General features: G+C 45.7%; 1 protein-coding gene across 7 annotated transcripts in view; it reads right to left on the bottom strand.

Annotated features, from left to right (window-relative positions):
- Window positions 1-18554, bottom strand: part of LOC135256706 (TRAF2 and NCK-interacting protein kinase-like) — a 113065-nt gene that overhangs the window by 22422 nt on the left and 72089 nt on the right. For 2 of the 7 annotated variants that reach the window (XM_064338742.1, XM_064338743.1), the window contains exons 13-17: window positions 14065-14181; window positions 10747-10833; window positions 7857-8057; window positions 7153-7449; window positions 932-1096 (exon numbers count right to left, since the gene is read on the bottom strand). In XM_064338742.1, coding sequence (XP_064194812.1) covers window positions 932-1096; window positions 7153-7449; window positions 7857-8057; window positions 10747-10833; window positions 14065-14181 — 867 coding nt within the window. The remainder of the gene's footprint in view (window positions 1-931; window positions 1097-7152; window positions 7450-7856; window positions 8058-10746; window positions 10834-14064; window positions 14182-18554) is intronic. The other 5 variants (XM_064338745.1, XM_064338746.1, XM_064338747.1 and 2 more) reach the window with 3 other exon arrangements.

Here is an 18554-nt window from a genome sequence, read left to right as displayed (position 1 = left end):
CACCCCTGGGTGATGCCTGAGCCAATCACATGTTGCTTTTTTGATTGCTATAGATGTAGCCTTATTCACTGCTGCAGCCGAAACTCACCATGCTGGAACACCAGGTGACAAAGGATAGTAGGTATATTCTTCTATTTCTGTCTGTAGCACAAGATAACCTGGGGCAAGAGGCTCAGAAACTGGAGCCCAGGAACCCCTGAGGTCCAGAAGGGTAAATACAGGGTGGGTCTTGACCTAGCAGCCAAAACCTGGGTTTTGTTTTTGAAGCTCACTTTCCTGGTCTTGTTGAGTGATGTTGCTCACTACCACCAGTGCACTAGCGGTTGGCTCCAGTATAGGTGTTTCAACCACTAATTTCAATGGTAACAATACCATCAAAATATGAAGTCAATAATTTTTTCCCCACAAGAAAATGTAGTCGTAATAAGTGTTTTTCCTTTGTGTACTGTCTCCCCAAGATAGTGTTATTTGGACAAAACTGTAATATTTAGTGGATAAATCAGGGGCAGTTTGCATTACTGCCTAGTCACTATCTCACGTGCTTAGTGAATGGCGGAATTCATACCCATATAAGGGTTCCACTTTTTCCAACAATCTCTGGCTCCAATTTATACAACATGGAGGTGCCCACAAACTGCACTGCCCAGGCTTCAAAGTGGAGAGTCAACGGGTGATGTCACAGTGACTTTCACCATATTTTACCAACAGTCTATGGCCCTGACAAACAATTTAGCATTAGCATCTAAACAGGCGTGGGGAAGGTGTTGCGACTGCAGTGCTGCTCCTCCTCAGCCAGATGAGGGAAAAATACAGCATAACATAAAAATATCTGGTGGTCTCAAAATAGTGAGGAAAACAGCAGAGGGAGAAAGCAGGGGAGAAGAGGAGTGGGGGAGGAAGTGATGAGGGTGGAGCCCTGGGTGGGCAGTACCTGTGGCTCCACGGGACGGTGCATGGGTGGGGTGCGGGCCGGCTGGATCCCACCGCTGCTAAAAGACTCGGACCGCGGAGGTAGGGATGGGTCCGATATCCGGTTGGCGACTTTGTGCTGGAGCGCCGGGGAGCTCTGCCGATTCAGTTTGGAACGCTCTTCCACCTGGCCAGGCAAATGGGCATCAGAACCAGACCCGGGCACCCTTCTACAGTCTTACATTCCCACAGAGACAGCTTCTCCAGGCTCATAGAGGACCAGCAGAGTAAACCACTTCCGGTTAGGCTCAAGGGCACAGCACAGTATTTTACTCTCTCCATATTTCTCCCCAATTTTGAACACTCAGTCATGTGGGCTACATTCACGCTTATTCTGTGGTCCCACAGCCAATGTGAGATATTATAGACAAGTGCACACTCTCCTGCAAAGCATGTGATGTCGCCAGCTACTTCTTTTTGCACGACGTCCCACTATACACTTCATGAGTAGTTTTGGCAAGAAGACCGCATAAGCCCAATCAATCAGCGGGGATCGCTAGAGAGCGATGGGGTGCGGATCCTGGAAAACTAATCCCTCCACAGCCCTGGGTGACTCTGCTGCCAACAATTAGTCGACCAGCAGGACTACCGGCCACAGTCAGCACTGCACTGGCATGGCAGGGATTTGATCCCAGACTGTGGAGCCCATCCATGCACTAGGGCAGTGTCCTAACAGGATGAGCCACCCAGCAGCCCTGGCACCGCATTTCTCATCTTTCTAAAGGGAAACTGGTTAAGTCTAACGATAGTGAGAATATGTGATCCACACATCTTTGCCTACTTGTGCACAATGCTTAATAATGACTAATACATTACTGACTTTTAGATCACACAACAAAAAGAAACAGGACAGTTTTCAAAATTTTTCTAAAATAATTTTGAAAATGAACCTATGATTAAGCGGTGTGCGACAAGGACTGACACATATTAAATAAACAAACAAGAATCCAGATGTTTTAAGGACTCCCAATTTGAATCAAGTGCATCCCACATTGAGCTGGAAAAGCTGTCTGCTGTGCCCCACAGTGTATTCATTTGGTGCCTGATTTAAAGACATCCATGGAATCCCCAGTTAGCCAGCGAGAGGAAACTTTTAACCAGATCATTCAGCTCAGACAGAACACCAGGAAGACCGCAGACCACCCTGACTTCACTGAGCCGCCGTTCAGAGACAGAGAGACGGTTTCATGGCTCCAGAACTGCTTGGCATCATAAAATGAGAGCCGGGTAGGGACTTTCAGACCGATGCCACTCGGAGGGGCTTGGTAGAGACAAACCCACATCTGCAGAAAGTGCTGACTTACGCGGGACTAAATAAGAAGGCCCTTAATTACTCCGTCGGTCAATCCTCGCAAGGAAACATCAAAAGGCACTGGTGTGTTTTGAAAACAGAAAGATGGATCTATGTCACGAAAAAGAAGAATCAATAGCAGTGATTTCAGCAAACGGCAGCAATTTCGAGCATTTCATTTTGCTCGACAGTGCTGCGCTACTACTGCACCAAGCCCGTAATTGCACGAAGAAGCCGTCTGTGATTCATGTAGCTTCCAGTGAGAATCAACCGTGACTCTGTTAGAAGCTACCAATGAAACAGACTCAGATTATGCAGAGTGAGGCCCAGTACCTATTGAGGAGAGAAAACTGCGGTTAAGTGTTATATGAGCAAGCGCCTCCCTTCAACATGGAAAAGGATCTGGGTGTATCAACCAATGTCAAGCCTGAACCAACAACAGAATGTGGAGCAGGCCACTGCAGTGCTCCTAAATGGCTTTGCTTTTTCAGATCTTCAGATCTTTCAGACCATTTCTAAGAAATGGGTTTTGTATTTTTAAAAGACTTGTTTTGATTGATGTCATCAATTCCTGCCCAATATCCTGTGCGGCATTTAATATATGCATATTCACGGAGCAAGATTCCAGTTTTACTGCTTCTGCCGCCACAACTAATCTCCAAACAAATGAGCTGGCTGGCTAGTGATACCACTCCAGCTTGCCCCAGTTGTTTTCTGTGGATCAATGATGCATGCAAAAATCAAGCTCTTTTGCTGATGGCCTTTGGCAAACCTGCACACCCAACACCCTTTCCACAGAAGGAGGCTCTCCCTCATGCACAAGCAAGGAGAAAAAAGGGACAGACGTCCAAGTGAGACATGGCCTGGATTCTGAGGAAAAAGAATTCCCTACCCAACAAAAAGATGGAATCAACAGACAGACACAATGCGTAAGTTAAGACTCCGATTCTCATGAGGGGCGGGGTTAAATCTGACCGCTAAAGCAGGGATCAAAAAGGGAGAAATACATCCTCATCCACAGGCCCCCCAGGACTTGCCGATTAGTACGAACATGGCAGCAAGAAGGACATTGTCAGGGAGTGCAGAGTGTGGATGCAATCCTAAGGACTGCTAATGCACCTAACCGTGTTAAGTGAAAATGGTCCGACATTTGCCTACAAATGTGAAGCCATCCAAGATTCATGGTGTTATGCGTAACTGCCGTCGAGTGCTCGTAACTCTACTTGGGTTAGGAAAAGTCTACCTGGGGGATACATCATTGACTGGGACCCCAGCAAATCAAACAGCCACATCACAGTGAATATTTAGGATAAATGTTTCTTGGAGGGAATCTGCACAGTTACATGTGCCTCAGAGTTGCTTCTGCATTGGCCCCTGCATTTGACAAAAATCACTTCTCCCATACATGGTACCAAGAGAGGAATTCTGGGAAACTCTCATTCACAGAAAAAAGTGGCAATACATTGACACCTCAAATCAGTTTTGTACATCCCTGTTGGGGTTTGCTTTGATTATCAAGTTAAATGATAACTTTGCAAGACAATATTCATCACTTGTACATGTGTCCGTTTGCTAGGGTCCCACCTTCTCGCATCAGGGGGCAAATTAGATGGCTGAGCTAATTTGCTGTTAGTTAGGTGGAGCTCAGGACGAATGATGACAAAAGGTGTGTCGAACTGCCCCCACCCCTTTCCCCCTAACTGCTTGCTGCCACAGGAGACCCACAGGAAGCTCCTCCACCAGCGAAGGTTCGGAATTAAAACCATAAATGACAACCTCACAGGAGCCGGTTGGAAGGGATCTGGTCTGTCGTCATACTCAGAGTCGATCTATCCTGGTGATGGCTGGAAGCTGATGTGGTAGGCAATGGTTGGAAGGGAAGGAGGGGTGCATCCATGGAACACTGGGATTTCAGCAAAGATCACCATAGTGGGCATTGTGGGGATTGTGAGAGGACCACAAGGGTGCTGACAGTATAGATGTGGAGGCACCAGTGCGGGTCGGGGTGGGCAGGTGGGATAGTTGGGGTAGGATGTACCAGTGGGTATTATGATACAGCTGTACAGCCTAACTGCCAGTAGAACTTGAATATGCAAGCAGATATGCATATGTGAAGCACCTTATACAGTTTGTGCAAGCACAATATGAACAATATTTACATATTTATATATTTATCAAACATAGAAGCTTCATTGGTTATATGGAATGGCATGTACACTAGCTCATAGATATATACAGTACCAGTCAAAAGTTTGGACACACCTGACTGAATGTATGTTTCTCATGATCTTAAAGACATTTTGATCAAAAGGCTTAAGCCGAAATTCTCTAAATTAGTTTCTTAGACAAATATAAATAGTGAAGTTGATGCCTATGTATGAATGTCTTCACAAAACTAAAAAAAAATTAAAAAATATTTTTTGAAATGCACCCCCAACAAGTAGTTTTCATTTAGAAATTCAGCGAAATTTAGGGGTGGAGAACGTTGAAGCACAATGATTAAATCATCATTTTAAAGGCACACAGTTAATAAAAAAAAAAAAAAGTTAATTTGTGGAATGTCTTTCCTCATTAATGCCTAATGCCTACCAATTGTGTTATGACAAGGTAGGGTGGGTGTTAAATAGCCCTATTGGGTAGAAGGCCATCATTTCTGGTTGTAGTAGTCCGTAATATGGCAAAAACAGCTCAACTTAGCAAAGAGGAACGACAGTCCATCATTACTTTAAGAAATGAAGGTCAGTCAATTCGGAAAATTACAAGAACTTTGAAAGTTTTTTCAAGTGCAGTGGCAAAAACCATGAAGCACTATGATGAAACAGGCTCTCATGAGGATCACCACAGGAAAGGCAGACCAAGAGGTACCTCTGCTGCACAGGATACATTTATCAGAGTCACCTGTCTCAGAAATCGGAAATCTCAGAAAGACTTTCTTGGGCCAAGGAACACAGGCAGTGGACATCAGACCAATGGAAATCTGTCCTTGGTCTGATTAGTCCAAATTTGAGATTTTTGGTTCCAACCGCTGTGTCTCCATGAGACAAAGAGAAGGTGAACGGATGATGTCTGGATGTGTGGTTCCCAACGTGAAGCATGGGGGAGGAGGTGTGATGGTGTGGGGGTGCTTTGCTGGTGACACTCTTGGCGATTTATTTAGAATTGAAGGCACACTTAACCAGCATGGCTACCACAGCATTCTGCAGCGACACACCATTACATCTGGTTTGCTTAGTTGGGCCGTCATTTGTTTTTCAACAGGACAATGACCCAAAACACACCTCCAGGCTGTGTAAGAGCTATCTGACAAAGAGGAAGAGTGATGCCTCCACAATCACCTGACCTAAACCCAATAGAGATGGTTTGTGAGGAGTTGAACCGGAGAGTGAAGGAAAAGCAGCCAACGAGTGCTCAGCATATATGGGAACTCCTTCAAGACTGCTGGAAAAGCATCCCAGGTGGCCACCTCATGAAGTTGAGATATTGCCAAGAGTATACCACGCTGTTTTGAAGGCAAAGGGTGGCTATTTTGAATAATGTAAAATATAAGATAGTTTTGATTTGTTATACCTTTTTTTGGTCACTGCATAATTCAATTTGTGTTATTTCATAGTTTTGATGACTTGACTATTATTCTAAAATGTGGAAATTAGTAAAAATAAGGAAAACCCCTTCTGTGAGTCGGTGTGGCCAAACTTTTGAGTGGTACTGCATATATTGTTATTTATAAATGAAGCTGTCCTCTGTCCAGGGAAGGGTGGGGGGTGGGTGGTGGCGAGCAAAAATATTGAATAAAATAAAAATCCATGACGAAAACACCACTTTGCCAGTGTGACGGCTCGCAAAACATGCTAAGCGCCAGCCGGAAAACAGAGCACATCATATTTTTAATTCAACTCCAGCTTTCATTTTCAAATGTTGTTGAGGAAGAAACTGGAAAAGGGAACACTTGATTAAATTTGGTATTTAAATCTTGGGGATTAAATGGAATGCGGTAGTGAAACTACAGAAGGAAAGGACTAACAGATGTCCTTTACAAAAACAATTTTTAGGACAGGCCTGCTCAATCCCTGGCTAAAATGACAACAGGGACAGCTGACGCATAAATTTGTGGGTTTGTGGGCAGTAGGAAAATACTCTGCAAATGCTAAAGTAAGTGAAAGGTAGTTCAATGTGAATGGAAACATAAATTTCGTTATCAGGTTTAGTATTTCTAAAACGCCTATACATGAAGGAAGCACAAAGGTCTATGTACAATGCAGGGAGAGGGGGAAGGGAGTTTATTTTCTAGTATAACGAATAGTGAGGTCTGTCTGGGAGGAGAAATAGGACTTGCTGGATAAGCCTATGGGGGAGCTGGACCTGGAGCGGCACGGCGACTGCGCATGGGAGCCCCTGGGGGACAGACCAATCCACTGCACGTCGTGGAGGTCTTGGTTGGACATACTTCTACGCCCCCCGCTGAAGCCAACCTGAGGGACATTCAACAGCACCTCCTGCCTGCAGGAGGACCCGGAGCAGCCTACTGACTGCACGCATGGTTCCCCCATGAAGCTAGAGCAGTTTGGAGACTGGCAGTTCTCCTCTTCAAACACGTCCCTGTGCAGCCCGGGCTTGACCAATGGCGGCCTCAGGAAGCCTCTGGCCGACTCGGAGTACGAGCGCCTCTCCTGCGGGAACATCTCCCTCAGGCTCTGCTCTGGGGCCGAGCTGGAGAGACTGAACTGGTAGGACCCAAAGGGCCCCAGGTCCCACGGTTCAGCCAGGTTGCTATAACTCGACGCACCCTTCAGGTTGGGCTGAGGGTACCTTGCGCCCTCGTCCACGTCCACGTCTACCCTAGCAGTGGGCGAGTGGGATTTAGCCCGCAGGATGGGGGCGCACTGTCGACTAACCGCTTCGTGGGCTTTTGTGAGGTTGCGCCCCCGTGCGTCGGCCTGGGCCCGCTCGGCCTTCAGCTCCAGGACGTGCTCGTTGATCTTGCGGGACAGTTCCTGCACGTCCAGCTCGGAGGAGACGTGTATTTTTGGGATGCTGCAGGAGGAAGGCAGTTTAGTGGGGTGGGAGCCTGCCCTGCGGGGGGCGTGCTGGCGGGGGAGGAGATGGGATGGGGGGGCCTGCCTGCGCTCCTGGAAGGAGGAATGCTTCTGCACCGAAGGGCGAGGGCAGTTACTTTGGGGCTGCCTCATGACCTGAAACGTGGATCATAAAGGGCATTAAAAACATGGTCCAGACCAAGACAAGACGGCAGCAAACATATATCTGACAGTACCCACATCACACAAAGAGGACACACAGGCATATACGACACACAGTACAAGATGCAGGACATACAACCCGTCTTCACCATACCCAGGTGGTGCTGAGAAATGGCGTGCAGTTTTGTAACAAAATCAAGAACGCAGCACTGTCGGAGAAAAGTTTCCGTTAATCGGTGTGACTCCCACTGATGATGACAGAGCCTCCACAGACGTGCCCGTCCCACTCTGTCTCAGGACTCGAAGACTGGTCGTGCCACTCATCTGCCAAACATCCGACACCCAGCCCTGCATGGACGACTGACGGGAGCAGATACTAGCGTTAGAGCATTGCCTCCTACCTCCTTGGCCCAGGCTGGCTTGTCATTGGGGTTGACAGCGTCCTTGTAGTGGTAGAGCTGTTTCTTGTCTGTTGGGCGGGAGTCCTGCTGCTGCTGCTGCTGCTGCTGCTGGAGAGACACCAGGTACGCCCGCTCCTGCTGGAGTTGCCTCTGGAGCCGCTCTGCCTGCCTCTGCTCCTCCAGCTGCTTCCGCTTGTACTCCTGTACACACATCACCACACACCACGACACACACACCACACACACAAGACAGACACAACAACACAACGACGACACACACACACACATCTACGCACCACACACAACACAGACACACACGCACGTACACACACACACACACACACACACAGACAAGTAAACACACACACACGCAGACACATACGCACGCACACACACAGACATGCACGCATGCACACAGACAAGTACACACACACGCACACACACACACAAACACAGACACAGACACGCATGCACGCACGCACGCGCACATATACATGCAAACAGACCAGCACACAAACACATAGGCACACGGACAGAGTGGAGGGCGATCAGTAACTCAGTAACATTATTGGCACACAACACAGAAGCGTAAAGAAGACACAACACAACGAGAGCCATGCACTGGAACATGCGCGTGGGCACATGACATGCACAGAACCAATAGCAGAGGGATCTCCGGGTCATGTGAAACAGGCCAAACAAACATGGAGGGCTAGGAAGGTATTAAGAGTCACACCAAAAAGGTTCTGCATCTGTCAGTTAAAGAGAGAGGCAGATCATTTTGTGCGACTCCTACCATGTGGGGTTGCCACACCGGAAAACAGGCCCAGCCTCCAGGTTTGGCTCTGGCGTCTGTGCTGGCCCAGACCGGAAACAGCGCACAGAGGGTCCATTCAGCGCGAGTGGAAATGAAATGAAAGCTCTGAAGTCGGTTTCTGGCAGTCCTGCTAAGTAAAACGAATCTCCCCTCTGAAGTGCCAAAATGGGGCTAGCGGCAGTGGTGACAAAACCTTGTCCTGGACAGGAAGCGAAGCCCAGGGGCTGATCTGAATACAATTAGATCAGCTAGCATTTGCATCTGCGCCGCGACAGCTGAATAAGTAGATTTAAGACACCCGAGGAGGAAGAAGGGCGGCAGCAACATATGGGGGCTTCGGGGATGAAGGGAGGGAAGGAGGAGGTGTCGTTCTTCAGCAGTTCCCACAGGAAGCGAAACGCTGAAGAAAAAAAAACAACCTCAAACAACCTGAGGACGAGGGTCAGACCACGAGCAAGTCAGCAGACGGCCAGGGCAGAGACATCGTCCCCGGCTGAATTTAATGCGGACTGCGTTACTGTGCATATCAGAATCTGACACCGCAACATTCTATCCTGACAGCCAGCACGGCGCTTTTCAGTTTAAAAAAAAAAAAAAAAAGGGCCACACGAGAAAAAGAATGCTTAAGGGGAAAGGGGTGATATGTGGCAGAGGCCTCTCTGGCTCCGATTTGTGCACTATTTAGTAAAACTAAACAAAGGGGCAGGGTGCCCTGGGGGCTGACACAGGCAGTGTGCTAATACACTACCTGAGAGCGGCCCCTTTTGTCATTCTCACCTGACACCGGCTTAATTAAAGGCGAGTTTTATAGCCCCACTGCCGATTGAGCGCAAACCGCTCTGTGCCCGGAAGGCTGGCGGTTACCGGATGAATTGGGGGGGGGGCGGAGAGAAACACCTTCATGTCGCCTTGGCACGCGAACCGCCGGCGGCAAAGTTTTGGCTGCAAATCACCTCAGCGTCGTACTCCCACTGAACCCGGGACATAACAGCTGAATAAATCAGCTCTCTCCGTCTTAACGCCGCTGGCCGTAAAGAAGTATAGATGGATCCCGTCAAAAGCCTTTAAAAGGTGATTCGGTGCTTCAGAGAGAGTGGTAAATAGATGTAGAGGTGTGTATGTTTTGACGCTTGCTACCAAAGCACACGCAGTACCTGTGGCTGGCTTACTTCAGCTACTTTTTCAGCATGTGCCCAACGGCCAAATACACAGGTGTTTTAGGCTTAGCCCCTGTAGACTGATAGTGATCGAAAGGGGGTGAAATTTATCATGAAAGGGGGGAGGGCTGGGAATGAGCAGGAAGTTACACACACACACACACACACACACACACACACACACATATATCTATCTATCTACATAAATATATATTTATAATTTATTTTGCTTGATTAACAGGTGTGACAACTATGTGAATAATCCATTGGCAAGTCTACACTGTAGCAAAAATGCAAATAAATGGTACAGTATTGCACAATAATGGCAAGGGAACTGGGCTTGAAACCTAAAGGTTTCCGGGTATGAAACTGTGGTTGTACCCTCAAGGCAGGGTACTTAACCTCAATCGGTACAGTATACTGTATATCCAGCTGTATAAACGGATATCAGGCCTATGTAGAAATTCAAATGCTGTGCAAGTCGCATTGGACTTGGGCAAATACTGCACAATTTAATAATGCAAAGAAAAATAACCCTACCGTAAAATGAAATTGAGAAGAATTAGCTATATCAATTTGACTTGATTTCACATCATGAATTGCCTGATTGTTAATCAAGGAAAATAAACAGAAACAGGCCGAGGGCAATTAGTTTACATTTAAGAATTCTGCCTCCTCCATTTATAGCTCACCAAGCATCACTGATACATTATTATAGACACACAGCCATTGATACATCATTGTCATTACAGCACTGCTAACTTCATATTGGTCAATCAGCCTCTGCTTGCTCCTCATTCTAGTGGGGTGAACACACAGGCACAGGGAACAAGCGCAACACAAAATGGGCGAAATCACAAGGTCGGACGGGGGGCGGAGTCATGAGGTTGAGAGAGGCATGGCCCTGCTCCTTTACCAGAAGAAGAGCCTGCTCCTGTAGGAGCTGCTGCTGCAGGATCTCTAACTGCCTCTGCTCCTCCTCCAGCTGCCGCCTGATATACTCCTGCAGCCCCGGCCAGCGTGCGAGGGAGAGGGGAGAGAGACGGCAGTGATTCACACTGACAAAACCACCCAGAGGGAGAGAGAGAGAGAGAGAGAGAGAGAGAGAGAGAGGACAGAGAACGAGAGACAAAGGGAGGGAGGAAGAAGGAACGAGGAATACAGGCACATCTCAACAGACTTTTTTCCCCTTTCCATCGAACCATCTCGTGACGTGAGAGAAGCTGTAGGTGTGGAGGTAAAAGTCAGACAGAGAGGAGGGAGAGAGGTGCATTTTAAAAGCCTTTTTCCACCACTTCCTTTTACGGCAGCTCAGGAAGATAGTCAAGGGAGGGACAGACAGCGAGAGAGCAAGGGGCGAGAGAGAAGACGGAGAGAGAGAGGCACATAGAGCTTCTCCTTCCATTAGGGAGAGAGAGAAAGAGAAAGAGAGACCGAGAGAGATGGCCCAGGAATGCAAGAAGTAGTGAAGGACAACAAGGTCAGGCCAGTGACACTCCCGTACCGCTTTTTTGAAGGCTGTGCCAAATTAGAGAGCGGTGAGCCGGCGGCAGAGACTATGAGAAAAACAAGAACCTTTAGCCCTGAGGTTGCCACACTGCTACGGCAGTGTTCCTGGGGGGTGGGGTTGGGGCCAGAAGATGAGCCACTTTGACCATTTCACGGTTGCAGCGGCTAAAAATCAGCGGTTAGGCCCCTCGGTGAGAGCCATTGCCATGGTTCGCAGTGTTAAGGCAAGCGTTAAATGACCCAGGGCTCCGTGTGATTAGTCACCCATAAAGTGCTGTGGCAGTCGTGCCATCTCAGCGCACGTATTTATTCTGGGATGGAAAGGATCTGTATAAACGGAGGCAGTCAGAGGCCGCCTCTACAGCTATTTTTAAAAAACCTATTCACAATTCTGTGCTGAAGAGCACAGAGCTAAATAACCATCTGCAGGGGGGTGGGGGGTATACCTGAAAAAACTGAGGACGTAGGTTAAAGAGAGAGAGAGACAGACAGAGCGTGAGAAAGAGAGAGAACACTTTAGCAGCACAATTTCTTTAAGGTTGTGCCAAAAAAGTGCTCAATTTCAGTGGTCGCGATAATGCAGGATTCAGCGTTTTTTACGCAGAAAAAAAGGCGGAATGCAGGGAAAATACACTATGTTCTATAAATGCTGATATTCCAAGGTGTTTTTTTTTTAAAGATCAAGACAAAATCTGGCAATGACCCGACCAGAACCACAACAAAATAATTGCACCCGTTTCTTTGAGCCAATCATCTTTGGGCGTCTGACATTCGTGTTATTTATTGATCATTATATGTACACAGCCACTGCTAGCATTGCGAGATTCAAAAAGAAAGCACTTAATTTGAGTGACAACCCAAAAAACGAGATTAATTAAATGTATTATTGAATAAACTGCGACACGTGACAATATATGGGCAAGCAAACAAATTATTTCCGCTTCCAGATATTGCAATACATTAAGCCCCTGTGGAACAAAGTTGACACATTTGCGGTTGCAGCATATTCCATTTTCGTGAGGGTTTCTCCCTTCATTTCGCTTTCCCTCCCCTCCGTCCCTTCTCCCCCACGCTCTGTTCCTGACCCCTCCCTCTCTGGAAGCAGCGGGTTATTAAAGCCCGGTGACTCAGCACGTGGCGGGAGGTTGCGCCAATAAACCCCGTCCACAGCCAGGGGCTTATCGCAGGAAATGGACAGCGGAGAGGGCTTATGTGGCGAGCACTGGCGGGGCAGATAGGAGCGGGCTATCGCCAGAGGCCTTCGCTCGACTTCCGTCTCCACTCTACAGCGACCGGGCCCGGGGGCCTCATCTCTCCCGGTAGGAGTTACAACTGCACTCTAAACCCGGCGTCGTTGCTAACGGTATCTGATGATTATGACATCATAGACACGTCCTGAAATGCCTCCTGGTTGTGAATGGTTGGTGAATTTAAAAAACTTTATTTTAACAACTGTTCAGAAAAAGAAAAAGTTGGCCTGAAAGGGCACATTGTACAATAGTCATGATATATTTTTTATTTTTCAACGCCAACCCGCCATTTTCATACTCTGACGAGGAACACAACGGGAGAACTGCAGCATTTCGACACCGAGATTCAGATTAAAAATCTAATAGTTAATAACAAATAATGAACAGAATATTTGTCTTCAAACACTCATTAAACTCAACATGTCAATATCGCAAGATTAAAAGCAGAGCTGTATTTTATTTTTCGTGTTTACTCCCAAGTGCATGTGTACTGAAGTTCTCTGGGGGAATGCAATAATGTCTTTGTGCTTTATAAAACCAGGAATGAGTTACCGTGGGGCATTCTGCTCAGCAGTGCGGAGCGCTTTATTGGCTGTTGCAGATCTGTAATAGAGCTGTGAATTCAAGGGAGTGACTAAAGCTCTCCACCAGGGCAGATCGCATCACAGAGAGGAGGATGCTGGGCTGTGTGTTTTTGTGTGTGCGTGTGCGTGCATGTGTGTATGAGACACTATTTATGTGTAAGAGAGACTACATATGTATCTGCATGTTGTGATGACTCTGGTGTTCCCCAATCAGTAGGCGGAGTTAAAGTCGTCATTGTCGATGGGGTGCACCTGGCCTGGCGCATCCCAGGTAATAAAACCCCACATTCTCCTTTGCCAGGGCTCCTCCATTCCTTAGTTATGTGCCTGTGTTTGGAGCTGGGGGCTACGTTTTCGCTGTCTGGTTTGTGCTCTTTGTCTTACCCCTACAACACCTCACACTTGTACACTCCAAGAATCCACATGCACTGCTGACAATACTGACTGCCCCACTCCACTCTGTTTGTCTTCTTTCATTAATGAATTTGTGTATTATTATTTTGGCAACATTCAGCGTGAGGTCTCCCTCCTTTGCCATGGCTTACAAGCCGGCCAAGACAATGTCTGTGTTATGTGTGTGTATGAGAGACTATGTACGTATGTATGCATGTAACTATGTATCTACTGTATTTACGTGTCTGTGTTATGTGTGTATGAGAGACTATATGCATGTATGTACGTGTCTGTTATGTGTGTGTGTGTGTGTGTGTGTGTGTGTGTATGAGAGACTGTATAAATGTGTATGTATGTGTCTGTGTTGTGTGTGTGTATCAGAGACTGTAGATGTGTGTATGTATGCGTCTGTGTTATGTGTGTGTGTATGAGAGACTGTAGATGTGTGTATGTGTGTGTCTGTGTTTTGTGTGTATCAGAGACTGCAGTTGTGTGTACCTGCTCACGCTCTGCCTGTCTCCTCTCCTCCTCCCTCCTGAGCTGCTCCATCTCTTCATATCGCCGGCGCTGCTCCCGCTCCTGCTGCTTCCTCAGCTCGCGCTCCCGACGCTGTTGCTGTGGGAGAGGAGGAGGAGGAGGAGGAGGGAGTCCGTTAATAAAAACATCCACACCCTCTGCATCTGCTGCACCACTCAGGAGAACTCCAGTGCAGATGTAACCAAGAGCTACAAAGTGGCCTGTCTGGGAAGGGACCAGCATGGTGGCATGTAGTTGTGTTCCCACAACACCACATAAAACATGCACCCGCATGTATGCTTGTACGCTTGCACGCACGCATGCACGCACGCACGCATACACACACGCATGCTCATGTGCACACAAACGCATGTGCAGGCACACCTGCCCATTTCAGAGAGGGAAGAGAGAGGCTACGTGACCACTGGCCCAGCTGAGGTGATTGACAGGAAGGTCTCTCCAGCAAAATTCAACCAGGATTTAGGCGTTTTACAGGCAATAATATACAATAAAAACACAATAAATGTATGTCATTCATAATTTAAATATGACACCTATACAAATGATGTTTCAGTGTTGTGATCAAAACAAATTTTGCCAGATTAAAAAAAAACCTAGGAGCAATTTCTGTCTTAATTTACTCAAGCTGAGCAAGCTAGCTAGAGCATGACATCTCGTTTTGTACTTCTCACTCAAAATAACTGTTTTTTTTTCCACTTTTGCAATACTACCAACGGCTGTGTGAGTATTACGATCAATAAACAACACAAATGTCAGACACTGAAAGATGACCGGCTCAAAGAAGCAGGAGTAATAATTTTTTGTTGTGGTTCAAGTCTGGGACTCCCAGGCCCAGGGAATAGACTTCCGAGCAGGGAGGGCGCGATGGCAGGATGATGCGAGGAGGCTTGTGGGAGACGTGTGAAGGGCGGGCGTTTTCCTCCGCCACCCCCCCCCCCCCGCGCTCCTGTGCTGAGCGGAATACCAATGGCGCCGGCGATCTAAAGGGCACGCGGCGCTTAAGGCGAAGGAGCCACGCCCAGTACCGAAGCCACGACCGTCAGGCCGCAGCCGCTTTCAAGCGACCCAGAGAGATTTAAAAAGCGGAAGCTTTTTAAATGTCCTTAGATTCAGAGCCAGATTCAGTCAAACACACTTAGACAGTGTAAGGGCGTATGCAGCTCAGTCAAACCGGTCGTATGCTGTTTCATATGAAATAAGATTTTAAAAAATCCTCAAAGCTCTTTTAAAACAGTTAAAATCCAAGAAACAGGAAAAGGCACAGCCAGACGACTGTGGTGCCCAGACAGGAGGTAGGAGCTTTTTTTCAAAAAGCAAGTGAGCTTATCCTTTGTAAAAATTCTTTGCCCATCTCCAACTTCACAGTTCTCAGTTTTTTATACAGTTAAGAAAATATAATCAAAGCAGTTTAAAAATAATTGAGTGAATCGAGCAATATCATCACACTTGATTCACGCAACATCTCATCAAAGATATAAAAAGCAACAAAATATGAGTCGTGTCCCAGTTTTTCTTTGAATATTTTGGACATTAGTAGATATTAAAATTGTTTTTATAGTAATGATGAGGATGGAAGCAAAAAAAGGTCATTCAAAATAAGTTCTTCATAGTGAAAGGTGCTGTTCACAGTAGAATTAAATATTCAAATGTTATTAGCGGACTACAGTATTCTATACAATAACTTGAATTAATATCAGGTATTAGGTGATATTCTGTGATAAATGATGATTAAGGAGTTCACCTTTTGTGCATACATATGGTACATGTATTGACGCATATGCCCGGTTAAAATGGTTAGCCACGCTGTGTCTACGTCTTGAACATTCACAACAGACCAGAAGTTCATCCTGACTTTCAGCATGAAATGGTGGGTTTTTCAAACATGGTCTGAGCAATAAATTACCACCAGGAGTGCCATTCAATGAAGAAATGAATTGGCACAAACCTCAGACTTCCTCAATACCATAAGCAAAGTAGACTTTGTTGAGATATGGTGCTGGAATAATCCAGAGGGTTTGACCGAACCGCTTATGTACCTATAAAGCCTTGACTGAAAAGACAAACTGTCTGAGCGAGGAAACAGATTTTCAGCGACATCATTCATCAGGGTTAGATAAGGCTTTTTGTTACAACCATGAACAACCCCCAGCTCATGAACGACCCCCCATCTCTCCAGGAAGACATGACAACAGTGGCGGGTGACTGTGGGCATAAACACGGCCATGCGCTGTGCCTTGAAACGAATCATCTGGAAACACCTGCAGGCAGCGGCCTGGATGCCTTGTCGGCTGGTGAAATCCAGTTGTTTTGTTCCCTTTGATCGTCACTGGCAGGTCGTTCTGCTTTTTTTTGGCGGAGGTTTCCGGCTCTTCTGATCTTGCATGGGCACAGCCGTCCCTTTCTGACTTCTTCCTCCTTCCTTTTGAAGGGAGTCTCTGCTGAACCCAGACTGGCCTCGCCGTTGTGTTCTTGGGTCTTGAACTCTGTGAACTTTTACACTGTACTTCAAGGAGACCGGCCAGTCAGTGAATTGAGGTTTTTCCTGTCTAAACCAGGCTGGAGCTGTGCATGGTTTCTTTGTGTGTATGCGTGTGCGTGTGCGCGTGTGCGTGTGCGTGCCCGCATATGGTTGTAGGAGCTAGGATGCTTTGGCTGTCTACGGAAAATTACATTGTTACGCGGAATCAACTGCACAATCTAATCAGACAAATTGTACAGTGGAATATGATCACATGTGTGTATGTGATGATAATCATTTAAATCTGATTTCATATTTCCCTGTCCGTATTCCTTAGAAGTGGCTAATTGTCCTGGCTTTCTAACAGATAGCACTCAGCGGGCTCGATTCAATCAAATGTACTTAGACTGTTCAAAGGTATATGCAATTCAGTCAAACCCTCCGGATTAATCCAGTGTTTTATCTCCATAAATACTACTTGGCATGCCCAACTGAGAAACAGAGACCAGAAGGAAGATAACTGTGCCAACGATTTTAGTCTGAATGAAGTAACCTCTGCCAGCATGCATTATGCACAGTGCATCAGGAAGGAGCAGTAATGTGGCTAGCCATTTTAACCAGGCATCCGCTTTAGTGCATATAGCCTATGTACCATTTCTGCTAAAAAGCTGAACTCATAATTCAATATTGCGAATCATCATTCAACACATTAGAATACCGCCAAACACATTATTCATTAACAGAAAGGGACACTGTCACTAAATAACATTTGAATGGTTAATTCCTCGGTTAGATTTCAAAAAGCATTTACTCTAAATAACTCATAATACTTACCAATGTTTGTTTTCCTTTGCTTTATTATTACATAAAATGATTTAATATATACCATATGCCAGAAGTATAAAAGATAAAACTGGGAAATGAACACCGTATTTTGTATCTTTAATACTTTTAGTCCTAAAATGTTATTCCTCTATTCAGCAAATTATTCAACTCCTGTCTTTAATTATATTTTATTAATTGCATTACAATTCACATTTCCATGAATTTTCAGTCTTAAATGTTTGTTGGACTGAATATCAAACAACTAGATTCTAATTTGATTGAATCGCACGTGCCCTTAAACAGGCTAAGTGCATTTAATTGAATCTAGAGGAATAGGTTTCACACCATTGGTCTAAATCTGTCAAAACTGAATTGTGTGCAATACAAACAGGATATTAAATCTTGACCTGGTGATATTATTACACATATTCAGAGAACATGTCCTGTTGAGTAACTAAAAGTGCCCACAGTGAGCACTGTGAAATAACATCCCATCAATGTCTGGAGAATATTAGAACGTGCACTGCAACGCATGTAAGAAAACACCTAGAGAGATTTGCTGTTACAGTCATGATCAGGATTTTCCCCATTAAAGCCTTTTGTTTATGGTGGACAATTTGTGCTAATATTTAATAAAGAGATACATTATGAAATGTCAACATAAATAATTAAATAAAAATGTGTGTCCACATTTAATTATGTACATGCTAATTTTATTTTTTATTTACATATTTAATTATGTAATTATTTTTTAAATAAATAGTGTTTATTATTTAGTTATTTCCACAGTTAATTATTTCAGGATTGTTGGCTAATGTGTGCACTAAAAAATAATTAAATCTGTCAATATCACCAATCAAAGCTGGTGGGCAGAAGGTAATATTGTATAGGCTGAATTTTATAGACCCACTCTTGAAAAAACCCCTTCAGCCTGAATCAGTCGATTACCGAGATTGAGAGCTGTTGATTAGAGACAAGCTCGATATTTATCCTTAGCTTGTTGCTTATGACTACCAAAGTAGTAACCTGCCCAAGTTGAATAACATAAATACATTTGAACATAACATAAATTATTTAGGTAACTAGCAAGATTATAATGTCTGACATTTATCAATGCTACCTAACGTTGGTCAACCCATAGTCTACCACAGTCATAATGTAACGTTGG

The sequence above is a fragment of the Anguilla rostrata genome, chromosome 6, assembly GCF_018555375.3.
Source record: "Anguilla rostrata isolate EN2019 chromosome 6, ASM1855537v3, whole genome shotgun sequence".
Lineage (NCBI taxonomy): Eukaryota > Metazoa > Chordata > Actinopteri > Anguilliformes > Anguillidae > Anguilla > Anguilla rostrata.
Note: the sequence above shows the minus strand (reverse complement) of the source record. Positions and strands in the feature narration are given on the sequence as shown.